At 51.1% G+C, this 27796-nt stretch overlaps 2 protein-coding genes across 2 annotated transcripts in view; one reads left to right on the forward strand and one right to left on the reverse strand.

Annotated features, from left to right (window-relative positions):
- The window catches only part of LOC119390578 (uncharacterized), a 280493-nt gene that overhangs the window by 101883 nt on the left and 150814 nt on the right, over positions 1–27796 (forward strand). The gene's annotated exons all lie outside the window — the stretch shown is intronic.
- LOC119391515 (uncharacterized) lies at positions 10861–18206 on the reverse strand. Its single transcript, XM_037659192.1, has 2 exons — positions 17153–18206; positions 10861–10874 (listed from the first exon to the last, which is right to left on the reverse strand). The coding sequence occupies exons 1-2, from the start codon at positions 18204–18206 to the stop codon at positions 10861–10863; spliced, it is 1068 nt and encodes a 355-aa protein (XP_037515120.1).

The following is a 27796-nucleotide window of genomic DNA, read 5'->3' on the forward strand; positions in this document are numbered from 1 at the left end:
AACTGTAATTTTATTTCTATTCGGGCGGCTAAATAAATAACCGAAACACACACAGTCCCCAACAAGTATCTAACAGTGATTGGCGCCTGGTGTCGTTTACACGAACTAGTTCTTCACATGCCACAGAGAAATGAAAGTTCTTTTCTTGTCAGAACCACTAACACTGTACTTACGCACGTGCTACCTCCCTTCTCAACCTCTAGGGCTTTTTTTATCTCCGGCTTGAGCTTGTTGCTTCCTTTCGCTATGACGGAGACTTGATCGAGATATGCTTGGCATGCGCCGTCCCTGCAATGAGCTGCTAGGTGTCCACAAGGTGCTGTTGTCTTCAATGAGGCAGCATGTTCTCATGTCCGCTCATTAGGGCATCGACCAGCTTGGCCGATGTAAGTCCGGCCGCATGATAAGGGGATGCGATACACGACAGCTTGCTGGCATGGCGCGTATTGCGTACGGTGCCTCTTTCCAGGGGCGTAGCCAGAAATTTTTTTCGGGGGGGGGGGGGGGTGGTTCAGCCATACTTTATGTATGTTCGTGCGTGCGTTTGTATGTATGCGTGTATATATACGCAAGCAAAACTAAAAAATTTCGGGGGGAGGTTATTTCGGGGGGACGTATATATATATATATATATATATATATATATATATATATATATATATATATATATATATATATATATATATATATATATGTATATATATATATGTATATATATATATATATATATATATATATATATATATATATACATATATATATATAGGGCGAAGCGAAGGAAGACGAAGAGAATAGGAGATGTTTGCTTGTCTTTTGTGTTAACTTAGTAGTTTTAAATCTTCATATCTACAATTTTTGGCCAATCCCCCAGCGTGGGTATGAGCCATGTGTAGAGGCACATCATCATCATCTAATTTTTTAAACCATTCATTCCTAAACATATTCGTATTGTAAAACAATTTAATTTCTAAAATAAGGTACCACCTGTTTCATGGCCGATCCCCCGTGGTGGGTTGCGCCAAGTAACTGAGGACCAACCAACCAACTCTGTCTCTTCTTTACAATGGCGCAGTCGTCGAAAGGCTTCGGCGAACCCCAGCTGTTAGCTTGAGGCAACGCGTCTTTCAGAGGAACGCCGTCACGCTTCCTCGCTGATGGAACCCGCAAGTAGACCACCGCGGCAAGCCAGCGGACGGCGTCCAGACCTCCATTGTGGTTCCGGGGAACTACTTGTCCGGTGACGTGCTACTTCGCGGCAACAATGCGCACGGGCTCCTCTCGCCCAGGGACGGCGTACGTGCCTCCTCGCCACCACCTGCCAATCTGTCGGTGCTTCAGGCACGGTCCGTGGACGGCGTCCAGGCCTCCTCGGCGGCTCAAGCCTCCTTCATCGAAGCCGCAGTACCAGTTCACGACAAGACATCGCACGGGTACCGGTTACCTCGGAACGAGGTTGACGTTTCCAACGGCAAGGATCCCGGGAATGCCGTCCACGCTTCCCGCAGCGACAACGGCTTACTCAGTACTCCATCGGCACCCGAGCCGCTTAGGGGTGCTGTCCAAGCTCCCTCGGAAAAGGGTACCTCCTCTGTGAGTACGCTGATCGTGTCATACTCCTCGGACGTTGTTGTGTCGGGGTTTGAAGTGGCCAGGACGCCGACGAAGAAGAAGAGCGAAGCGCCGCAGCAGACCGACGCTGCCGGCGGCAGCCACCCACGACTTGGGCGCGGAGCGCCGAGTGAAAGAACGTCCGCCTCCAACGAGTGCTCGTCACCAACTGATTTATTTACAACTATGTACACATACACCTCATATGCACCCTAGCGGTGCATGTGAATACACATCGCTGCCGTTGCGAGGCGTCACCTCGCAACTAGACCGAAAACTAAACTGAACATAGCAGCACAAAACAACAGACGTTACCACAGGCACCACGCGCGGATCACCCGAGAGCGCCGCCGAGCTTTCCGCCACCATCGCGCGACTCCGAGTCACGGTGAACGCCTTGGCAGCGTCAATCTCCGTGCTGTGTCCTGCCGCCTTGCCAGCACTGCACTCGCTCAATGCCGCGTTGGCCGCCGCCGCCTCGCAAGACCATGAAGAGAGCTCACCCGAGAGCCGCAGAGAGCTGCGGTGTGCCCTCACGGAGCTCTCATACCAACTCGACTGGTTGGCGTCGTCATGCCCCGGAGATCGCCTACCGTAGCACCATCACCGGCTGCCTGCGAACTACCGGAATTCCGCGACTTCCAAGACGACGCCGACAATTGGGTGGTCACCGTCAACGCTCTTGGAGCTCGCGAGGCGTGGACGGACCAACAGAAATGGTGCGTGGCCATTGACCGCCTTCGTGATGCTGCCAAAGCATGGCACAACTACGAAGGCGTGAAACAACAGTCCTGGCATCAGTGGTGTGCAAGATTGACTACTGTTTTTCGACCGCTTTTAAATGCGAAGCATTTCTTAGCGAACCTCAGGCACTTTGGCCGTTTCTATCTATCTATCTATCTATCTATCTATCTATCTATCTATCTATCTATCTATCTATCTATCTATCTATCTATCTATCTATCTATCTATCTATCTATCTATCTATCTATCTATCTATCTATCTATCTATCTATCTATCTATCTATCTATCTATCTATCTATCTATCTATCTATCTATCTATCTATCTATCTATCTATCTAGCCGCCTATGTCTGGGCGCTCTCCTGGTCGTCTCCATAACTTGTAATATTGTCACGTGGTCGTGACGTCGACGAAGACAGCAGTCGGCGCTTGCAGGATGAAACTGTTTATTTGGCCGAACTTGTGGCCGGAAAATCAGAACTAGCACTACAGCAATACACGCTGTACAATGATAGCGGCGAACAGGGCGTCGTCCGTCGATCAACTGACAAGCGATCAAGCGCGTCGGCTTTTATACAGGCGCTATCGAACTTTCCAGCAATATCGCTGGTGGCGACGTTATCTCTAGACAAAACTGGAACATTCGCGTGCGGGGCGCAATCTTAACAAACCGATCTACTACAATCGCGACGCTTCTAGAACACTACTTCGCGGACAGCGTCGAGCGTTGATAACCGTCCCTGCCGGTCAAACCCGAATACATCAAAACAAGACAAGAAGTGGGCGTGGCATTGCCCCCCTCTGAAAAAGCATCGTCCCGATGCTTATAAAAGAACATAGAAGAGAAACAAAACAAAACAAGTGCATACACAAATAAATTACAATAACGAAGGAAAAAAATAGAGTCCCCAGGCTCGCTAACGCGCAAAAAACGGCTTAAGGCGCACGACATGGACGACTTCAGGTCGCGCACGGCGCCGCTGAGAGTTCGTAATGCCGTCAGGGGCAACCTCATAGTCGAGTGCGCCGAGGCGTCGAAGTACCCTGTACGGTCCGAAGTATCGTCGAAGAAGCTTCTCACTAAGTCCTCGTCGGCGTATTGGCGTCCATACCCATACACGGTCACCGGGTTGGTATTCCATGTGGCGTCGTCGAAGGTTGTAGCGGCGGCTGTCAGTCGTCTGCTGGTTCTTTATCCGTAGGCGGGCGAGCTGTCGTGCTTCTTCGGCGCGCTGTAGGTAGGTGGTCACGTCGATGTTTTCCTCGTCGGTCACGTTTGGTAGCATGGCGTCGAGCGTCGTTGCCGGGCTCCGTCCGTAGACCAACTTGTATGGCGTCATCTGCGTCGTTTCCTGTACGGCCGTGTTGTACGCGAAGGTCACGTACGGAAGGATGGCGTCCCACGTCTTGTGTTCGACGTCGACGTACATGGCCAGCATGTCGGCGATGGTCTTATTTAGACGCTCGGTGAGGCCGTTGGTCTGTGGGTGGTACGCGGTGGTGCGGCGATGACTTGTGTGGCTGTATTCCAAGATCGCCTGAGTTAGGTCAGCCGTGAACGCCGTACCTCTGTCGGTGATGAGAACCTCTGGGGCGCCGTGTCGAAGGACGATGCTCTCAACGAAGAACTTGGCTACCTCAGCGGCACTGCCTTTGGGCAGGGCTTTTGTTTCGGCGTAGCGGGTGAGGTAGTCGGTAGCCACGACGATCCATTTATTTCCGCAAGTCGACGTTGGGAACGGCCCCAGGAGGTCCATCCCGATCTGCTGGAATGGTCGCCGAGGAGGCTCGATCGGCTGAAGGAAGCCTGCTGGTCTTGTGGGCGGTGTCTTCCGTCGCTGACAGTCTCGGCACGTCCTTACGTAGCGAGTGACGTCGGCGGCAAGGCGCGGCCAGTAGTACTTTTCGTGTACTCGTGCGAGCGTTCGGGAAAGTCCGAGGTGTCCAGCCGTCGGGTCGTCGTGCAGGGCATGCAAAATTTCTGGTCGCAGTCCCGAAGGTACGACGATAAGGTAGCTGGCTCGGGCCGGAGAGAAGTTCTTCTTTACGAGGACGTTGTTTTTCAAAGAAAATGATGCCAATCCTCGCCTGAATACTTTTGGGACAACGATGGTCCTGCCCTCCAGGTATTCCACTAGACCCTTCAGTTCAGTGTCGGCTCGCTGTCGTTCGGCGAAGTCTTCGGTACTTATGGCTCCCAAGAAGCATCATCCTGGTCGTCGGGCGTTGGTGGGTCGACGGGGGCACGCGACAAGCAGTCGGCGTCGGAGTGTTTCCTTCCGGACTTGTACACGACAGTAATGTCAAATTCTTGAAGTCTCAGGCTCCACCGTGCGAGGCGACCTGAAGGGTCCTTCAAGTTAGCTAGCCAACACAAGGCGTGGTGGTCGCTCACAACTTTGAAGGGCCTGCCGTAGAGATAGGGGCGAAACTTTGACGTAGCCCAGATGATGGCGAGGCACTCCTTTTCTGTTGTGGAATAGTTGACCTCTGCTTTAGACAGCGACCGGCTAGCATAACTGATAACCCTTTCCAGTCCGCCCGCCCGCTGCACAAGGACGGCGCCGAGTCCTATGCTGCTTGCATCGGTGTGAATCTCCGTATCGGCGTATTCGTCGAAATGCGCAAGTATCGGAGGTGTCTGCAGGCGTCGTTTCAGTTCATGAAATGCTTCGACTTGCGCTGTTTGCCACCTGAATTCGACGTCGGTCTTCGTGAGCTGCGTTAGTGGCTCAGCGATCCGTGAAAAGTCTTTGACAAAGCGTCTGTAATAGGCGCACAAGCCGAGAAATCGGCGCACGGCCTTCTTGTCGGTGGGTGGCGGGAAAGCGGCGATGGCAGCTGTTTTCTGCGGGTCTGGGAGCACTCCAGTCTTGCTGATCACGTGACCCAGAAACAAGAGCTCCTCGTACGCGAAGCGGCACTTTTCTGGCTTCAGGGTGAGCCCGGAGTTCTTGATTGCTTGAAGTACGGATTGAAGTCGCTGGAGGTGTTCGTCGAAGTTCGAGGAATACACAACGACGTCGTCCAAGTAAACAAGGCAAGTCTGCCACTTCAAGCCAGCTAATACAGTATCCATGACTCGTTGGAAAGTCGCAGGTGCCGAGCAAAGACCGAAGGGCATGACCTTGAACTCGAACAGGCCGTCCGGCGTTATAAAGGCGGTCTTTTCTCGGTCTCTCTCGTCGACTTCAATTTGCCAGTAGCCGGTCTTGAGGTCCATCGACGAAAAGTAATTCGCGTTGTGGAGTCGATCCAGGGTGTCGTCTATCCGTGGGAGAGGGTATACGTCCTTCTTTGTGATTTTGTTCAGGCGACGATAATCGACGCAGAAACGTAGGGTCCCATCCTTCTTCTTCACTAACACCACGGGAGACGCCCACGGGCTGTTGGACGGCTGGATGATGTCGTCGCGTAGCATTTCATCGACTTGTTTCTTAACGGCCTCCCGTTCCCGCGTCGAAACCCGGTAGGGACTCTGACGGAGTGGTCGAGCATTTTCTTCTGTTATGATGCGGTGCTTAGCAAGGGGCGTTTGTCGGACCCGCGACGACGACGAGAAACAGTCCCTGTATTCCTGCAGAAGGCGTCGAAGCTGTTGCTGTTGGCGAGCGGGAAGTCTTGGGTTTACGTCGAAGGGTGGCTCAGGGATCGTCGTCGTAGCTTCGTCAGAATCTGAAAAGGCAAACGCATCGCTGACGGCCAAGATTTCTTCGATGTATGCAATCGTCGTGCCTCTGCTCAGGTGTCTGTATTCCTGGCTGAAATTCGTTAGCATCACGCTTCCTTTCCCTTCATACAGCCGAGCAATGCCTCTTGCGACGCAAATGTCACGGTCTAGCAGCAAACCCTGATCGCTCTCGATGACACCTTCGATGCATTCAGCCGTTTCGGTGCCGACGGGAATTATGATGCTGGATCTAGGAGGAATGGTGACTTGATCCTCGAGCACGTTGAGGGCATGTTGACATGGGTTCGTATCCGCTGGTGTCGCTTTCTCCGACGATAGGGTTATCGACTTGGTTCTTAAGTCGATGACGGCACCGTGGTCACTTAGAAAGTCCATTCCAAGTATCACATCCCTGGAGCAGTTTTGTAGGATTACAAAACTCGCAGGATAAGTCCGGTTGTTGATAGTGACTCTCGCCGTGCAGACACCAATCGGCGTTATTAGATGGCCTCCAGCGGTACGGATCTCGGGGCCTTCCCAAGCAGTCCTAACTTTCTTCAACTTTGCTGCGAACGGCCCACTGACGACGGAATAGTCGGCTCCAGTATCGACGAGAGCGGTGACGTTGTGGCCGTCGATCAGAACGTCGAGGTCGCTAGCCCGCCGTCTTGCGTTGCGGTTACGTCGCGGCGTCGGGTCACGGCTACGTCGGTTTGCACCGCTGCTTCCGCGTTGCGTCGTCAGGTCTGCTTCCGGTCGCAAAGTTTCGTCTTCGGGACGTCGACGTCGTTCGGCGTGCGGCGGGGGCTCGGAACTTCGTCGCGGTGTCGTCGTCGACGGCGGAGGATCTTCAGCATTTCGTCGTTCAGCAACCGCACCTCCATCGGTTGCTGCCCTTAGTTTTCCGGATACGGGCTAGGCGACCGGCCCCGGTTTGGGCCAGTGTACTGCCGGCGGTGCGGTGACATGTAGCGGCCGGGCGACGGTGAGCGGGAAGGTTGTCGTTCTTGCCACTGTGTGCCTGTGAGGTAGTCGTCGATGTCGCGAGGCCGTTCGCCTGGCTGCGGACGCGGCGCGTTGACGGGGAATCCGCGTAGTCCCCTCTGTCGGTACTGGCAGCGGCGGTACGTGTGGCCGGCCTCCCCGCAGTGGTAGCAGAGCGGGCGGTTGTCAGGGGCACGCCAGACATCGGTCTTCCTCGGGGTGTAGCGCTGGCCGACAGGTGGGCGGTAGGGCGTCGGTGGCGGCGGCGGCGTCTGGCCGACAGGTGGACGGTAGGGCGTCGCTGGCGGCGTCTGGTGACGGTACTGCGGCGGTGTGTCGTCTTGGCGTGGGCGTGGAGGAGGAGCATGACGGCGGGCTGCAGCAGCATAGCTCATAGCTTGCGGCTGCGGCTCTGCTAGCTGAGGCGCACCGAGTGAATGCTGGATCTCCTGGCGCACGACGTCGGCGATGGAATCCACTTGAGGTTGCGACGAAGGTAGAATTTTTCGCAGCTCCTCTTGCACGATTGCTCGAATCGTCTCACGCAGGTCGGCGGATCCTAGTGCTTGAACGTCGGCGTAGCTTGTGGTCGAGAAGCTGCGGTTGTATTGCCGTGTTCGCATCTCAAGCGTTTTCTCGATTGTTGTTGCTTCGGAGACAAATTCTTCGACGGTATTCGGCGGATTCCTCATAAGTCCTGCGAAGAGCTGTTCCTTTACTCCTCGCATGAGGAAGCGGACTTTCTTGTCCTCGGGCATGGCAGGGTCAGCGTGGCGAAATAGCCGGGTCATTTCCTCTGCAAAGATGGCCACGCTTTCATTTGGAAGCTGGACCCGTGTCTCCAGCAAGGCTGCGGCCCTTTCCTTTCGGACGACGCTTGTGAACGTCTCCAGGAAAGCGCTGCGAAAGGCGTCCCAGGTTCGAAGAGTGGACTCCCGATTCTCGAACCAGGTCCTTGCTGCATCTTCCAGGTAAAAGTAGACGTGGCGCAGCTTGTCCTCGGAGTCCCAGTTGTTGAACGCTGAGACCCTTTCGAAGGTCTCGAGCCAGGTTTCCGGGTCTTCGAATGACGACCCGCGGAAAGTTGGCGGCTCCTTGGGCTGCCGGAGAAGTATCGGCGCAGGCTGCACGGGGTCGGTCATCGTCGCTGCGGTCGGTGTTGGGACCTGGGGCTGCCTGGTGTTTTCGGGAAGGAGCCCGTACTCTGGCTGCAGTCCCTTCTGCCTGCGGCTTGTTCGACGATCCGGGTTTTCTTTGCCGTCGTCCTCCTCGCGGCTTGGGCTTGGGTCAGCGCTTCGCGGGGGCGTCCGGATCATTGAAGAAGCAGCACCTCCACCAGATGTCACGTGGTCGTGACGTCGACGAAGACAGCAGTCGGCGCTTGCAGGATGAAACTGTTTATTTGGCCGAACTTGTGGCCGGAAAATCAGAACTAGCACTACAGCAATACACGCTGTACAATGATAGCGGCGAACAGGGCGTCGTCCGTCGATCAACTGACAAGCGATCAAGCGCGTCGGCTTTTATACAGGCGCTATCGAACTTTCCAGCAATATCGCTGGTGGCGGCGTTATCTCTAGACAAAACTGGAACATTCGCGTGCGGGGCGCAATCTTAACAAACCGATCTACTACAATCGCGACGCTTCTAGAACACTACTTCGCGGACAGCGTCGAGCGTTGATAACCGTCCCTGCCGGTCAAACCCGAATACATCAAAACAAGACAAGAAGTGGGCGTGGCAATATACCAAAATTGGCATGGCAGGGGATCAGTGTATGACGAACACGATTCACTGGTCATGACATGAATAACGCAAAATACCTGACGCGTACGTCATGAAACCCATCCTCTCAGTCACGTGTGGCACATACCCGCATACCAGAGTTAATGTTATGCGGGTATGTGCCACAGGTGATACAGTCTCAACCAACACAGTAACGGCGAACACACACGTTGACACTCAAAGATGGTGATGATAATAATAATTGTTGGGCTTCTATGTCCCAAAACCAGGATATGATTATGAGAGACGCCATAGCGAAGGGCTCCGGAAATTTTGACCATCTGGTATTCTTTACGTGCACCGAGATCGCATAGTACACGGGCATCTAGCATTTTGCCTCCATTGAAATGCCACCGCCACGGCCGGGATCGAACCCGCGACCTTCGGGTCAGCAGCCGAGCACCGTAACCGCTACACCACCGCGGCCGACGCAGGGAAAGTGAAGGAACTCAAGACAGAACACCCCTGGAAGACGCTCCACTACCATCCACTCGTCCACGTGGTTCGCAACGGGGACTACGTTGATTACCCAAAAATCGGGGTGAATGCTTGCTTCCCTACAATAAATCTGCCGAGAGAACCAGGCATGTCATTATTACCGGCGACTTCAACATTGATTTATCAAGACCCAACAACGCCTGGTCCTTATACTGCGTGAAAGTCGGCTTGGATTTGGACAGAGCATCAAAAGACCTCGCTGACACGTCCAGGACTGGAGGCATTATATATCACTACATCGTGATAAGTATCCAGGATTTCCACCAGCTGCACTATACCTCGCACTTCACTACACTTACACCCCTCGTAGCCGCGATCACGAACGGACCCGATAAGAAGTCTGGTCCAGCTGCTGGTGCTCACTGATGACGGTGATGATGACCTTGTTCAAAAACTGCCAAGAACCCCTCCTACACGTACATACAGGTTCGTGAAACGTGCGTGCGTTCTCCGTCAAAACGGACAAGTATAAGCATAACAACTGTAACGTAACTGTAGCAACTGCAACTGTGACTGTAACGTACGTGTAGTGCGCCTGCGCGTGCCACTCGACTGCTTGCCATGTATCTAGGGAAACTTTCTTAAATGAAGATTAGTTGCGAGTAACGCCTGTCTTGTGCAGCTGTGCTATCCTGCTCGGATTCGCGCTATACTGTATTGAAGAATATAAGCACTACATATCAGCTTACCGCGTCTGGTGTTGGTAACACTCATGTTGCTGTTGGCAGCGTTACGCACCTGTAAACAACTGTTTATATAATACATCTGCGACTCTTCAACATATGAGTGTGCGTAGGCCACTTCCACATTTCTCTATCGTCATTCCCTAACGGTTTGCTCAATGTTAAAAATTACGCCACAGTCACCATCCCGCGCATGCTTCGCATAACATCGATTCCCACGGTACGTGGGATCTGCCGAATTTTTTCATGCGTGCGACCCCCTCCCTGCCGACCGAGCCTATGTCACACACGGGAGTTGCGAGGCACACCACCTCAATGATGCAGCTTGCGTGTCCACGAATCTGCCCTCCGTCGGTGATCGAGCTCACGTGGGACACCGCCTTGATGACCCATCGGTGCCCTCGAGACCCACGACAGAGAGCTTCTCTGGCTGCTCTACAAAAGACGACGGAACCAGGTGCTGCACACCGCTGCTAGTCTCAGTCTCTGCGCCTGTATCCGACGCCATAACATCACTGAGGGAAGCCGAGAGCACTCCTAATTCAGAGCGGTTGGAGGAGCGGGCCTCAGATTCGACGTTGCTCGGACACGCGGAGATGTCGGTTCCTGCCGTTCTTGGCACGCCTCCAGTGAAGGCACCGGAAGAACCCATCGCTTCCATTGCCGTGCTCGACTACTCACTGGAGCCGCTTCCTCAGCTTCTAGAGCAGTCACCTACCCAAGGCGCACTCGATCGCCTTGTTGTACGGGAGACTAAAAATATAGGAGTGGCCGTGTAACCAACAGGTACCCATCGGGAAGCTCCCAGGACACGCCCATGTTTTCTTGGTGTGGAGGTAAAGGAAACCAGAAAACGTGAGCTCAAAAACAACAAGCACCCTCACATGCTCACAGGAGACGCCCTGAAAGGGAAAGGCCCACAGCACATGACTGGAGACCTACAAGGGATGGAAAAAATGAAGTACAACGTGTCCAATACGCCAGCGTTGAGCAAGAAGGTCATCCAAGACAAGCGCAAGAATGTTACGCCGTCGCTGCGTGGCCGAGGTCGACCGCCGCGACACAGCCAATGCCGCCCCCCAGAATGTTCAGCAGCTAGCCAAGACAAGTCACCACGTACACAAGACCGACCGTCTAGGCACAGTCAATGCCGCCCGCCAGAGACAATTTCGGCAGCTCGCCATGCAGTGTCGCAGCGTGGCCGTCAGCGGCCTCTGCGAGGCAGCCAATGCCGCCCGCCAGAAGCATCGGTGTCTCCAGAAGCCGGCGTCTCTATGATGGTTCAGGACCCAGGACCTCTGAATGGTTTACCAGCGAGGAAACGACCACCGCCAGTGAAGGGTCATTTTTTGGCAGGACACCGTGCTGGCAGCGTGGCCGAGTGTAATGAAGGCAGCGGCGCTCGGGCACGGGCGCATGCTCGGGCACGGGCGCATGCTCGGGCGAAGCGAAGGAAGATGAAGAGAATAGAAGAGCCGGCCTGCAGCAAGGGTGCCGTCTCTGCCTCTTCTTTACAATATATATATATATATATATATATATATATATATATATATATATATATATATATATATATATATATATATATATATATATATATATATATATATATATATATATATATATATATATATATATATATATATATATATATATATATACAAATTGTGCAGGCTGGGCCGCTTTATACCGCGGCCACACAGCAGCCCTATATAATATTACGTCTTTAAGAAGAAGACCAAGTTCAGTCGATTAATACTTAAAGGGATACTGAACAAAAATTTGAAAAAGCTACGAAAACACTTACATTCGACTCGGACGACACGACTGTTCCTGTACACAGCGTTTATTTCACGTAATTTCGAGCAGTTGGCCGTATTTTTAGTGGATTGTGAGAGCGCGGCGGCTGCATGCCACTGCGCTTGTCGGCGGACGTGACGTCGAGTGCTCCAGCAAGAGGGGGCCAACCGGCACGCTCTCTCCTGCCCTGCCACTTCCCTTTCTCCACCTCTCCTCTCAAGAACCGAGGGTGGCTGGTGTGGCGCTGAGCCTTGTCCTCTTTTCCCCACATAGGAAACAAAATAGCGCTTATTCCTCAAAAACCGCTACAACTACCGAGCGTGTCGCGAGAGCGCAAAGATGCAAGGTGCGAGTGACAGTGGTTCCACGAGCGGTCATTGCAACTCCGAGTTCGACAGGCCTCCAAAACGGATGCGCCAAATACAACCATATGCGTGTGACCGTTCTGCTGTGTCAAGCGACAGCAAGGACGACGAGCCAGACGAGCCGCCGTAGCCCAACGTGGGTCGGCAGCCGGGACCAGCAATTTACACAGTAACTCATATAGTCACTATCCTCGAAGTGTTCGGAGCACAAAAATCACGCTTTGAAGGCACCCACGTTGGCTGCGATGGGCGCGCAGCGCGAATCCATATCCTTCGAAGCTTCGGCTCTGTTGGAAAGGTATGACAGGGCACACCCTAGCGCAGAACAGCGTTGAGGCATTCTGCGTTGTGTCAGGTGCTTCACCGTTCACATTACGTAGCAGCACACAACACAGACGGCGAATTCGTAGACGTGGGCGCAAGCTCCGCTTGAGAAAACAAATATACGGCCGAGAGCGCGGCAATGGCGTCGTTGGCTGCCGGTTGAGAACACGCACGGAGAACACCTTCCCGACCGTGAAAACACGTTTTGAGAGAGACGCGCGGCTAGGGCGCGGCAGCGGGTGGCGGCTTGCGATGTCGATTGGTAAGCGATTCTGCTGCGAGCACGGTTGGCGAGTCACTATCCGCGGAGTTTCGCGTCACTTCCTCTCTAGTTCGCGGCGCGGCCGCTAGACGCGCCAATTCGCGAAAGATGCATTAAATTCATTATTTTCTGCTAGTCTCTGGCTGAAATGAAGGTTGTTTCAACAAATTTCAGCCCCCAATCTTTCAATTGAGTCATTTATCTCGGCGGCGAAAATTTTGTTCAGTATCCCTTTAAAGGGGTACTGACCCAAAAGTTCGCGGCCGAGATAGCCTGCGCGATCGATTCCCATGAACATGCGTATATCATCTGCAAAATATCAACAAAGAATATAGCTTGGAAGGTATTTTAAATGAATTTTGAAGTTTGCGTCAGCGACCGACATGCTCGCGCTATAGACGGTTTCGCTGTTTGTAAACAAACCGGCATGCGCCGAACGGTCTGCCCAAGGAGATTTCCGGAGCGCCATTTCCGGTAATACTTTTTCAATGGTTCCAGCGGTGTTTTACAGCGAAAGCTGTTATGAGATCATTTCACTGGCCGTTTTTGGCGCCGTAGTTGTCCGCCGCTGCCGCCGCCGCCGGTGTCCGTAACCAGTATCGATCGAAATAAGAAAAAAAAAAACGAAATAAGGAAAAAATTCCAGGATGGAACGAGGTTCGAACCTGGGCCCTCTGCGTGGGAGCCCAGTATTCAACCTCTGAGCCATGCCGGTTTTTTTTTTCTTTAATTCATGGAAATATGACCCGTTATAGCTGTGAACTACACACTACATACTTCATCACATTAGAATTACCTTAACATTCAGAACACCCACATTGTTGCCTACAGTAAGAGGCTGTTCAAAAGTCAGGCAAACACACACAAGCGTCCAGAAGTGCAAGCCACTCCGGAACAGGCTCAAAAGTCTCAACAACACTGCGCACTTGAGCAGCTTCTTCTCGGAAGACAGACCTCGTCGATCGTGGTGGCTCGGCGTGCCTGTCGATCATGCGACTTTTCCATAGCGCATAAAGTCCTAATAACATAAATAAATCATACGGTGTATTATTGGTGGGGCTCTTTTTGAAAGGGAGGAACCGAATACCATGAGCTGTGATTGGAAGGTCTTTTCTGATTGTTCTCTTTAGAATGTCCCAGAAATAAAATGCGTCACGACAATGGATAAAACAATGCTCTATCGTCTCAGGTTGGTCACAGAGTCGACAATTTACAGTCCAGGGCACATATATTGCTTTTTCATTGAGCCATTTCTTCACTGGTAGAGTGGATGTGTGCAGTTTAAAGAAAAACGTTTTCGCTGCTGGCGATATGCACATCCTACGTACACGGAATAATACATCATGGCCAGGCAAAAGCAAATATTGCAGTCGGTATACAGGTTCTGGGAAAAGGTTATTCACAAGTGCAGCGGTTAGCGTTGTTCTGTCTATATTATATAAATACTCTAAGGTAAATCTGGTTTTCAAAAAGTTGACAGTATCAACAATTTCTTTTAAGAATCCCGACAACTGCGATTCCTTAGCAACATTTGTTGTGACATAAAGAAAAGGAAGATGGTAACTCAGACGGTTTCGAAGAACTGCCACCAGAAATGGGTGACAGACATCTTTAAGATAAAAAAATCGCAACACCAACTTTCGCACAAACAAATGCACCAGACTGAGGCCGCCCTTCTCAAGTGGAAGAAAAAGGTTGTCTCTTCTCATGGGTTCCCATGAAGAGCCCCAAATAAAACAAGCAAATATCCTATGAAACGCTTGAATGTGCACACGAGAGCAGTGCAATACCTGCAAAACATAGACAAGCTTTGATGCAAGAAATATATTGCACGCTTTTGCTCTTGAAAAAATGGAAAGGTCTCGTCCGTGCCATGTTGACACCTTTCGACGGATATTAGTTATCGCGGACGTCCAATGTGGGCCGCTGTTACGATAGTTATCAAGAGGCACACCAAGATACCGCATAGCAGTCGCATTCCAATGGATATTTGAGAACACTGAGGGAGTTTGAGCCCACATTCCCAGCCAGAATCCTCTGCTTTTATCAAAATTTATACTGGCTCCAGCGATTTCACAGAAGCGTAAAGTAGTGTTTACTGCTTCTTGAACACTAGGTTTATCGATGCAAAAGAAGGCGACGTCGTCGGCATAAGCTAGAACTTTAATTTCCTCAGACTCATATCGGTATCCTCTAATGCTAGAATTTAGAAGCACACTTAAACATAGTGGTTCCAGGTATATTGCAAAGAGCAAAGGCGAGAGCGGACACCCCTGACGTACGGATGAATTTAACTCTATTATATCCGAAAGTGTGCGGTTTACAATGAGCCTTGTAGTGCACTTTTTATAACAGAGTGAAATGCCATTGTACAGTACGTCACCCAACTGCAGATGTCTTAGGAGCCTGAACAGGAAAGCATGCTGTACCTTATCAAAGGCTTTAGCGAGGTCTATTTGAAGAAGGGCTACTTGGTCCATACTACCATCGATACATTCAAGGACTGACCGCGCTATATGGATATTTGTTTGTATAGAGCGGCCTCGAGTTCCACATGTTTGGTGGTCACCTACGCATCTAGTGATCACTGTCTGCAAGCGATTTGTCAGCAATTTCGCAAATATTTTGTAATCAACGTTACATAATGATATAGGTCTATATCCGTTAACTCTCTTTAACGCTTCAGTGTCAGTACTTTTTGGTATTAATGTTGTATGGCCCTGATAGAAAGAAGGAGGAAGCTCACCACGTTCACAGGCCTCCTTAAAAAGTTGCTCAAGAAAAGGAACCAGAAGTTCTTGAAATTTTATGTAAAATTCCGCACTAAGGCCATCTGGGCCTGGAGTTTTGTTTTTCTGCAACGTGCTTATTGCAAACCTTATTTCTTCCCTAGTGATGGGCATATCAACACTAAGTCTGTCGTCCTCTTGTAAGGGTGGCACAAGCGCAATAAAGTGGTCAGCTTTTTCTTCATAATCATCCCGAAGCTCAGCCGCGGTAAATAGTTTTTTATAATACTCTTCGAATGCGGCTCTTATTTGACATGTCTCTGTGCAAATAGAACCACGTGATTCAATTTGCAATATCTGTTTAGAAAGTGCATACCGCTTTTCATCCCCAAGAGCGCTTTTTGTGGGTTCCTCATCAGTGAAACGAGTAACACGTGAACGAACCACTGCTCCTCTATATACTTCTGCATCATGTTTTTGTATCTGTGCTCGAACCGAATTTATCTCATCAACGTACAATCCCGGCTCTTGACTTTCAAATGCATGGAGCTTATGAAGTAAATCATAAAGATAACGTTTTTCAGCAGTTTTTCTATGGGTCAACTCGCATGAAATACCAATTGCCTCATACTTAACTTTCTCTTTGAACATTTCCCACTGAGCAAAAATTGGCAGCTGTTGACATTGTGTTACCTCACGTAGCAATTCGTTGACTATTTTTTCGAAACATTCCTCACGCAAGAGCTGTACGTTAAGCTTCCATAGTTCCCAGTTTGGAGGAAGCTTACGAAATTTTTTGGGACCCCATGAAACAGCTACTAAGCAATGGTCTGTAAAAAATATGGGCTTTACAGCATAGTTATGAATGTGAGACCATAGGTTTATAGATACATACACACGGTCTAGTCTAGCGTGTGAGACACCCTGAAAGTGGGTGAACTTTACCGAGGAGGGCGCATGTGCTCCCACATCTATTAGATTGTGGTCATTCAGTAATTGCTGCAGTAAAGCTGCACTTGCATCATAACGATTCGTTATATATGAATGATCTCTAGTGTCACAAACACAATTAAAGTCTCCCAACACTATCAAATTTCTGTCAGTGTTCAGCAGCGAAGCTAAGGAGAGGAAAAAAGCCTTCCTCTCGTTTACTTTTGAGGGCGCATAGACACAGACAAACCTCCAATTATGGGAATGAAAAGAGAGGTCACAACAAATAAGGCGGCCTTCCCCATCAACATGTAGCGACATTAAAGTGTGATTTAACCGCTTTCTTACTAATAAAAAACATCCAGCGGAAGCACCACGTGCTTGGCTTATGTATACATAATAATCTCGTAAAATTTCGAGTGCAAGGTCGGCATCATTAGCAGACGAAATCTTAGTCTCTTGCACTGCGGCAACGTCAATATTATACTGCTCAAGCACGTGACGTAACTGCCACTGACGCCTAACATTTCTCAGGCCACGTACGTTGAGTGTCGCTACACACGTAGGGAAGGTAAGTGCGGTAGCCATTTTGCTCACTTAAAGCTTTTGTTGGTCGCCTTTAGCCACAGGGCAACCTGTGGCTTTACCTCCTTTGCACTTTTTAGCAGCACTTTCTTGAGGACGCTGGCATAGGCGGCGCGACCCTCGGTCCCCAAACGAGACGACACGTGGGCCACAAGAGGACATTTGCTCTGTTGCGTCTGACGCACTTGTTCTTACTTCGTCGCTGAGCGGTGCCGGACGTTTCCTGGTCTGGCTGCTATCCATTGCCTCTTCTTCTCCCTCGTCATCAGGAGGCTTTTCTTTAAGTTCTTCCAGGGAGTGTTCCCCTGCAGTAATCTCATCGCTGATGTCTTCGCTGATGTCTTTAGCAGTGTTATTGTGGCTGCTGGGCATGGCTTCCATGGACAAGTGTTGATCTTCCTTTGTGCCATCTACTGCTTCTCCCGTTGCTTCTCCTGTCGCATCAACTACCTCCGTAGCATCCATGAGATGGTCCAGATGCGGCTCTTCTTCGCTAGATTGGCCAGAACGAAGCTTGCTGGCGTAAGTCGACACGCAGGCATCCGACGAATGACCAAATCGATGGCACTGCATGCACCTGGGTATTTTGCATTGTCGACGGACATGCCCCACTCGCTTGCAACGAAGACACAGCGGAGGCCTACCGGGAATAAGTACAAGGCACTGGTGACCGTAGATAGACATAATATGCGGTATTGAGCTCACAGTGATGGTGTCCTTGAGCTCCAAGGCAACATCCCTATTTGTTGTCATCCAGTGCTCCATACCAGCACACCTCCATGCCTCTCTGTCAACGGACTTCACCACACCGTAAGCTTGGAACGCCTCTTCCACACGCCGTGATTCAAGATGAGGTGGAAGCCATAGAAGCTTTAGCTTAATGTTCTTGGTCTCCGGGTCTATCACCATGCACTTCCGCCCTTTTACACGGAGCTCACCACGGCTGACAAGTTTCTGCTTCGCCGCGCTGCTTGCACACGTAACCATCCATACGTGGCTCATTTGATATTGTCCCACACCTATGATGTCTGCAGTGGTCACCACTTCGAGCAGCGCGTCACGGAAGTCTGGGGCACGATACGGTCTACCACTCAAGTCGGCATGAAGGAAAACGGAATTCAAAACGTCGTTACCGGTTGGTAGACGAGGCAGGACGACTTTGTAGCTTGAATCTTCGTCAAGAAACGGGGTTGATGATCCTCGGCCTGCGGCCGATACGCTGTTCCCAGCAGAGAGCATTTCCGAGCACAGCCGTTCGATACGGCTTCTGCCGGTGCTTGAAACTGCTTTGCAAAAAGTCCTATACAGGCTTCATGTCGGGAAGGAACCACATTAGCATATGCAATATAGCGTGGTAGAAGAGTAAAATAAGCACCAAGCGTCGCACAACGCGAATTCTGTAACCAGGCGTCACACAATGCGAATTGCGCAACGAGTAGGTTGTGAAATGCTTCCAACCCATTACAAAGATCTCTGCCATAATTATTCGTCGTCATCAGGCACAGCATCAACAACGTGCGCATAATGCCTTACATGCGTTTAGCAGGTACCACGGATCTCCGTAAAATGACGAAAAATGGCACAGTGCCTGCTGCCCTACTTCTCAAAAATTAGAATGATTTAGAGCGTAGTGGGTTCCTCGCAAGTGTAGTTGTATTGGTTGCCAAGGAAACCTATAAGCGCAGATCCATTTCCTTGGGGTCTCAGTAAAGTTACAATGCTTTATAGCGTAGTGGGTTCCTCGCAAGTGCACTTGGATTGGTTGCCAAGGAAGCCCATGAGCGCATGATCCATTTCCTCGGGGTCTCAGCAAAGTTCTTCGCCCCCCCCCCCCGTCTCTCTCCCACGTCAACGTATGTTATACAGCATGACGGGAGAGGGAAATAGCGAGCGGGCGTCACCCAATGCAATTACATAACTGGTGGGCCGTTTAAAGCTTCCAACCCATTACAAAGGGCTGAGCCATAATTCTTCATCGTCATCAGTCGTCGCGTCAACAAAGTGCACATAATGCCTTACAGACGTGTAGCTGGTGCCTCGCTTCTCCGCAGAATGACGAATAATGGCTTAGTAGGTGCTTCCCAACTTCACAAAAATTGTGATTTATGGCGTAGTGGGTACCTTTCTAGTCTACTTGTATTGTAGCCCCAAGAGAGCTTACAACGGGCTCTAGAAACGCCGCCCTTCCAGCTTTCGCTGTGACTGTGCTGCGGTTTCAGCGCAGGCCTGGCGTTTTTTCTGGTGTGTTTGAGTTTGTTGCTCTATTATTTCTGGCACATTCCTTCAGATGTGTTTGGAGCGATGTCTAGGGAGTATATGAAGGGGCTCGACAACGTCGCACGGGGGAGGTACAAGTAGAAACTGCAGTGGAGAAAAGAATTTGCCTGATACGCTGGACAGGGAATTGCTATTCAGCTTTCCTACTGGAGCTAGAAACCTGTCTCCTGTCACAGCCGCGGACATAATGTAGTTTGTCTAGACACACAAGGTCACGATTAAGATATTATTGCGCTTGTGTCACAACGGGCACTCTTGATAGAGATCGGCGCCGATCGGAATCGATCGTGATCCAAAATGTTCGGTGTGACTGAGGAAATATATAACGTACTCATTATATGATGGGACGTCAGGTGAGGTTGAGTCACGCGAACTACTATGGTTTACTCACGAGCACGGTATTCATGTATTAAGCTGGAAGCGTCATGCTAACGAATTTCAGCCAAGAATACAGACACCTGAGCAGGGGCACGACGATTGCGTACATCGAAGAAATCTTGGCTGTCAGCCATGCGTTTGCCTTTTCAGATTCTGACGAAGCTACAACGACAACCGCAATGCCTAAGCCATCCTTCGACGTAAATCCAAGCCTTCCCGCCCGCCAACAGCAACAGCTCCGATGCCTTCTGAAGAAATACAAGGACTGTTTCTCGTCGTCATCACGGTTCCGGCAAACGCCCCTTGCTAAACACCGTATCATAACGGAAGAAAATGCTCGACCACTCCGTCAGAGTCCCTACCGGGTTTCGACACGGGAAAGGGACGCCATTAAGAAACAAGTCGAGGAAATGCTACGCGACGACATCATCCAGCCGTCCAACAGCCCGTGGGCGTCTCCCGTGGTGTTAGTGAAGAAGAAGGATGGGACCCTACGTTTGTGCGTCGATTATCGTCGCCTGAACAAAATCACAAAGAAAGACGTGTACCCTCTCCCACGGATAGACGACGCCCTGGATCGACTCCACAACGCGAAGTACTTTTCGTCGATGGACCTCAAGACCGGCTACTGGCAAATCGAAGTCGACGAGAGAGACCGAGAAAAGACTGCCTTTATAACACTGCACGGCCTGTTTGACTTCAAGCTCATGCCTTTTCTTCTTTGCTCGGCACCTGCGACTTTCCAACGCGTTATGGATACAGTGCTGGCTGGCTTGAAATGGCAGACGTGCCTTTGTATACTTGGACGACGTCCTTGTGTTTGCCTCAAACTTCGAGGGACATCTCGGGCGCCTTGAAGCTGTACTTCAAGCAATCAAGACCTCCGGACTCACCCTGAAGCCAGTAAAGTGCCGTTTCGCGTACGAGGAACTCCTATTCTTGGGCCACGTCATAAGCAAAATCTGGAGTTCACCCCGACACGCGGAAAACAGCTGCCATCGCTGCCTTGCCGCCGCCCACCGACAAAAAGGCCGTACGCCAACTTCTCGGCTTGTCCGCCTATTACAGAAGCTTCGTCAAGGAATTTTCACGGATCGCCGAGCCACTAACTCACCTCACGAAGACCGACGTGCAGTTCAAGTGGGAGAACGGCGCAAGTCGAGGCATTTCAAGAACTGAAACGACGCCTGCAGACACCTCCGATACTTGCGCATTTCAACGAATACCCTGATACGGAAATCCACATCGACGCAAGCAGCGTAGGACTTGGCGCCGTCCTTGTGCAGAAGACCGACGGACTGGAAAGGGTCATTAGTTATGCTAGCCGGTCCCTATCCAAAGCATAAGGTAACTATTCCACAACGGAAAAGGAGTGTCTTGCCATTATCTGGGCTACGTCTAAGTTTCGCCCCTACCTGTACGGCAGACCCTTCAAAGTTGTGAGCGACCACCACGCCTTGTGTTGGCTAGCCAACTTGAAGGACCCTTCAGGTCGCCTCGCTCGGTGGAGCCTAAGACTTCAAGAATTCGACATTACCGTCATTTACAAGTCCGGAAGAAAACATTCCGACGCCGACTGCCTGTCTCGTGCCCCCGTCGACACACCGCCTCAGGAGGACCACGATGATGACTGCTTCTTGGGAACCATAAGTGCCGACGACTTCGCTGAACGATAGCAAGCCGACCCGGAACTCGAGGACTTGTAGAATACCTCAAGGGCAGGACCGCCGTTGTTCCGAAAGTATTCAGGCGAGGATTGGTGTCATTTTTCTTGAAAAAATGTCACCCGCATCTTTCCACGGGGGGAACTCGAGTAAATGCGTGGCAGAATGGTGGGGGAATCGCGTGAATGTTGCGTAATTCGGTTTCGCAGAAGCGTCGCGCTTCCCGAGTGATGGATCCGCTGCTCGACGTTCACGAACGGTTGCTGCTTCTCGAGCACGACGTTCAGGATCCACAGCCCGTCGTTGCCGTTTCGCAGCTGCTTCTCGTCCCCCGAGTGAAGGATCCGCAGCCCGTCGTTGTCGTCTCGCAGCAGCTTCTCGTGCACGAAGTTCCGGGTCCGCAGCTCGTTTCAAACACTAGCGTTCAGCGTCGTATGCTCGTCTCTTCGCAGCCTTGTCTTCTGCGTTGCTTGCTGTTGTTGACGCCGCCGACGGTGAGGGTGGGGTAACGTTGCCTTCAACGAGTGGTGGGACGCTGATTGAAGGTACTGTTGCTTCCACCGCATCTACTCGAGTCAAGCAAAGCGTCAAGTCAAGCGAAAGCCAAGTAAAGACGCCCTTGACTGAATTCCGAACGCGCGCTCCGCCGCTTATATACACACCGCCCGCGTTCGATCGAGAGGAGGGAGGGAGGGAGAGAGGAGAGGCCTGCTGCCGGCACGAGACGAGCCGAGCATGTGAGGGAGGGAGAGGAGAGGCTTGCTGCCGGCACGAGACGAGCCGAGCATGCGCAGTGGGGTTGTGGACGGCGGCCGACGCCGCAGGTGCGACTAAGAAATGCTCCGCATTTAAAACGACGTCATCGTAAAGAAGAACTCTCAGGCCCGGGCCACCCACCTGATCGTCGTACCTTCGGTACTGCGACCAGAACTTCTGCAGGCCCTGCACGATGACCGGACGGCTGGCCACCTCGGCGTTTCTCGCACGCTCGCGAGGATACAGGAAAAGTATTACTGGCCGCGCCTTGCCGCCGACATCGCCCGCTACGTAAGGACATGCCGAGACTGTCAGCGACGGAAGACACCACCGACAAGACCAGCAGGCTTTTTGTAGTCCATCGAACCACCTCGCCAACCGTTCTTGCAAATAGGTATGGACTTACTGGGGCCGTTCCCGACGTCGACTACCAGAAACAAGTGGATCATCGTAGCTACCGACTGCCTCACCCGCTACGCCGAAACAAGGGCCCTGCCCAAAGGCAGTGCCGCCGAGGTAGCCAAGTTTCTCGTTGAGAACATCATCCTGCGTCATGGTGCCCCAGATGTCCTTATCACCGACAGAGGTACGGCCTTTACTGCTGACCTTACTCAGGCGATCTTGAAATACAGCGAAACAAGCCACCGCCGGACCACAGCCTACCACCCACAGACGAATGGCCTCACAGAGCGTCTAAGTAAAACCATCGCCGACATGCTGGCCACGTACGTCGACGTCGAACTCAAGACGTGGGATGCCATCCTTCCGTACGTGACCTTCGCATACAACACGGCCGCGCAAGAAACGACGCAGATGACGCCATACAGGTCGGTATACGGAAGGAACCCTGCAACGACACTCGACGCCATGCTACCCAACGTCACCGACGAAGAAAAACTCGACGTGAGTGTCTACCTTCAGCGCGCCGAAGAAGCCCGACAACTCGCTGGCCTACGCATCAAGAATCAGCAGGCGACCTACAGCCGCCGTTACAATCTTCGACGACGCTTCGTGGAATACCATCCCGGCTACCGTGTTTGGGTCTGGACGCCGATACGCCGACGTGGACTTAGTGAAAAACCTCTTCGGCGATACTTCGGACCATACAAGGTTCTTAGACGTCTCGGCGCTCTAGACTACGAGGTCATCCCAGACGGCATCATGAACTCTCAGCGGCGCCGCGCACGGCCCGAAGCCGTCCATGTCGTGCGCCTTAAGCCGTTTTATAGCCCCGCCACGGTGGTCTAGTGGTTATGGCACTCGACTGCTGACCCGAAGGTCGCGGGATCGAATCCCGGCCGCGGCGGCTGCATTTTCGATGGAGGCGAAAATGTTTGAGGCCCGTGTACTTAGATTTAGGTGCACGTTAAAGAACCCCAGGTGGTCGAAACTTCCGGAGCCCTCCACTACGGCGTCTCTCATAATCATATGGTGGTTTTGGGACGTTAAACCCCAGATAGTAGTTAAGCCGTTTCATATGCGTTAGCGAACCTTAGGACTGCTTTATCCTTTATCATTATGCTTTATTTGTGCATGCACTTATTTTCCCCCCTTCCATGTTCAAGTACGAGCATCGGGACGATGCTTGTTCAGAGGGGGCAATGCCACGCGCGCTTCTTTTTGTCATTTTTATGTAACTAGTCCGTTGCACGCGTAGCCGCCGCCTTGCGCAAGCCGCGCCTTCCAGATTAACCTGATAATCTGGGAACCTTCCAGATTATCTTAGAATCTTCTTATCGCTTGAGCGCGCAAACGCGAACAGTTCAGATTATTCTTGAACTAACGCGGCCACCAGCGATAAGGCTCGAATGTTCGATGCTGCATGTATATATGCCGACGCGCCTTACCGCAGAGCAGTTTATCGACGGCCGACGCTCTATTCGCCGCTATCAGTGTGCAGTGTGTATTGCTGTAGTTTGACTTTCCGTTTCCGGGCCACAAGTTCGGCCAAATAAAGAGTTTCGTCTTCGACACGCCAACTTCTGTCTTCGTCGACGTCACGACCCCGTGACAGTATTTATTATAGTGCGTATGTTAGCAGAGCGTATCATAGCCTTGTATACTACAGCGTAGCAAGGGGGCTGGAAAGAGAAGTGAGCGTGAGGAGAGAGTAAATCGTAGCACAGAAAGAATGAGAAAGATAAAAGTAGAGAGAAAGAAATGCAGAAAGAAAAATAAAGGGAGACAGAGACAACATCAACGAAAGAGAGAGAAGTAGAGAGAGGAAAATGTAGAAAGAAAGAGGAAGCGAGCCTCGCGTCGTTTAGCAACCAGATACCGCACCACCTGGCCAAGCCGCGCATGCGCAGTAGCTAAGCCACGCCCACCGACGGAGACATCGCGCGCAACTTCCGCTCTGTAGTGCATAGCCTGGCTGCGTACTCCCGAGGAGGAAGCCGCGCATCTCGAAGCTAGACGTGCCGGTCGACGGGGAGTACGAGCGGTGACGGGCCCGTGCTTTGCTGTGCCAAACTTTGCGCGACTTAGTGCAAACTGCCCGCAATTTTTATAAGGAAAGTGTTTTATGCCGGGGTCCACCAAGTACTTCCGTTACAGGATATGATGTTCATAAAAAGGACGCGAACGGATGAGAAAGAAAAAAAAAACAAGAAAAAGATCCGCCGTTCGGAATCGACCGCACGACCTTGCGGCCGCGACGGTAAGCGCCCGACGCTCAACCTACTAATCTACCTTGGCAGATGCGGCACACTTCACGAATGCGCCTTATATTTTTCAAAAATTCTCTCTCGCACCGGTGCTCTCTGTTGGCGGTGTAGGTGGGCGGGGCGGAGCGGGGCGGTGCCGCCGTCTGTGAGAGGTGAAAAAGAAGTAATGCGTCGCGATGGACACTTACTAGCGCTTACTCTGAGATCGCGCGCGATATCGGAGGTCATGGTTAAAGCGTCTCGATACCAGCGAGGGACACTGGCCGCGCTGGCGTCGCCGAGGCACCCTAGACGCAGTTACGTTCTTTGCCTTTCGCTTCGTGTTAGCGTGCGCCGGCTCATCGGAGTAGTGTAGCTTCCACGTGCACCAACGGGATTTCTCCGCCGCCGACTGCTTCGATTGCGAGAGCACCGACTAACAAAACTGCTGCAATACGCGTTGCAGAAAGGGCACGATTTCGACAGGCGAATGTCATGCCTTGGTGGAGCGAGACAGAGGCCAGCGGGACGCACATGTTTGCCGCTCAGTCTCCGAACCTCGGCCTCCCGTGTTGCTTAAGCGCAGTGTGGTAGTGTATGCATGAGCACAGGCGTCGGTTACCTGTTACCAGAAAGCGCACACCGTACCGTTTCTCTCCTTAATTGACGACGCTTTGAAGAAGTGCATGTCGGATACGACTGTTGATTATGAGCTTTTCGATGTATTCTTTACGCGAGATTCACGATTCGCTGTGTCCAAATATATGTTCACAACCTATGTTGTTGTTATATGTTGTTTTTCACTCCGTGTGTTGTTTTGTTGCCCTGTACATTTGCCTCTCCCTGCCATTTTATAGGGGCCGTGGTCCTAATCAAGTCCAACAAGACGTGTTGACACCGGTCCTCAGCATTCCGAATTATGGAATGTTGGAATCAATATTGTTCCAATGTTTCAGGTGCGAACTGCGACCCTAGAGATGTTTTCATAGTGATGTCTCTTGCGGCCTCTGCGCCGATCGAGTGTCGCGTGACGGCACTGCAGATTTTCTGCAAATAGGTACGTGCAGCGTCTGTGGCCCAGGTTTTTTATATATATCCTTCTCTCAAGCCATCGATGGAACCTTACACACATGTATATATACGTAAAGAAGTCTTTTGGCATATGTAAGCAAAACTGACAAGCGAATGTTAATCGATCATATGCTCTCTTGCACGTGTTCACGTATGTCCACCTGTTTAAATATGCGCATATCGAAATTTTGTTCCGCAAATCTACATTATATCGCAGGCAAGTCAACTAGTTTGCACGGAGAAATAAGAAAGCTATTTGAAGAGAGCTTTTGGCCGCGGTGGTCCCATTTCGATGGAGGCGAAGTGCTGGAGGCCCCTGTACTGTGCGATGTCAGTTCACGTTAATAGAACACCAGATGGTCACAATTTAAGGAGCCCTCCACTACGGCGTCCCTCCATTGATATCGTGGTTTTGGGACGTAGAACCCCACAATTTTTATATTAAGAGTGCTTTTGCGCGCGCCGGTCATTTTCGCACCAAAGCACTGTGCGGTTGCTGACGAAATCAGTAGGCGGCACTTTTTTTCTTCGTCCTGCTTACGGGCTTGTCGACAAATGACGCTCTATGTTTTGAATATCCCCTATTTGACGTACAAAAAACCCCATATGATTGCGACTGACTTGTACACTGACCATAGGTACGTGCATCAGACAAGTCGGGTGGCAGCTGGAAGTTGCACAATTTGCGTTGATGAATTCTTGATTCCTACTTTGTACTTTTATTTTAAAACGAAAGTGTTATGCCGCAGTCCACCAAGACTTCCATGACGTATTTCTGTCACGGAAATACGTGAGAAAAATGAAGGCTATCAGATGCAAAGAGAAGATCACAGCATATCCACGAAGTGAATGATGACGAGTGGGCGAAGCTCCGGGGGATCATTAACCGTGAATCCCACTGTACATTGCTCACTCGATCATGCAAAGACGTGACAATACGTGTATACAGTACATACGAAGTTGTTTATTATACACACTGCGTATATTGTGTTGAGATGTGGGCAGCGTTTTCCTTTCATTATGACCGCCTTATGATCGGTGAAATGTAAAGCCAAAGGTTCTTGTATGGGATCCAACCTGAAATATGACAAGACGAGGTCAATGCAAGTCCCTTTGATCGAGCCTGAAGGAAGTGCGGAGCTGGGCAGACTTCCTTGTTTCTCTTCCGTTTTCTCTTTCTGTCCTCCTCTCTTTTTCTCGTTTCGTTTTTTTCTCTTTATTTATCTCTATTTCTATTTTTCTTCCTATTTTTTATTTCTCTATATTTCTCGCTTGCTTCCTCTTTTTCAATTTTTATATGTGGTTTTGCTCGCAACCGAAGAACATCAGGAAGAATACTTCTCTTTGGAGCGAGCGCTCGCTCAATATGCTACAGTCGACTATGATATATGTGGTTTTGCCTGCGTTAACGTCATCACCAAGGCGCTCGAAAAACAAGAGGAAGAAGACTTCTCTTTGGCGCGAGCGAGCGCTTCCAGTACTAGCGTGTCACAACGAGGGAGGGAGATGGCTCGACCCTAAGGAGCTTCACCTCTAAAAACACAAAGAGAAAGTTCCGTTGACAGGAGTCGAACCCATGACCACTCGGTCCGCGACGATAGCTGGCGGGCGTTTAGCCCACTGAGATACCGCCAAACGCTAACGGAGGCTACATGAACGCGCCTTTTATCTTTCACACTTTCCTCTCACAGCTCTGGATAGATGGATGCTATGAGTGTCCCCTTTATAACGGCGTGGTGACATGTGTGCCACCAGGCTAAAAAAAAACAACAACAACAACAAAAAAAAAAAAACACGCCGTTGCGGCGACCGTCCCATTCGGTGCGTTTCCAATAGAAGCGTACTTTCGTTTAACGCACCGTGAGGTGGTGGCTTTAGCCCAAGCCTCGCTCATAGCATCCATCCACATCGAAAAATAGCTCTCTGACGCTCGCCTGGCTGTCGCACCGCGGGCCCCGCTCGCCCTGTGAAAATTAACTGCCAGGCTAGAGGGAAGACACGACGCACGTAGCGTTTCTATTCGCGTTTCACGACGCTT

Source organism: Rhipicephalus sanguineus, chromosome 4, assembly GCF_013339695.2.
Source record: "Rhipicephalus sanguineus isolate Rsan-2018 chromosome 4, BIME_Rsan_1.4, whole genome shotgun sequence".
Lineage (NCBI taxonomy): Eukaryota > Metazoa > Arthropoda > Arachnida > Ixodida > Ixodidae > Rhipicephalus > Rhipicephalus sanguineus.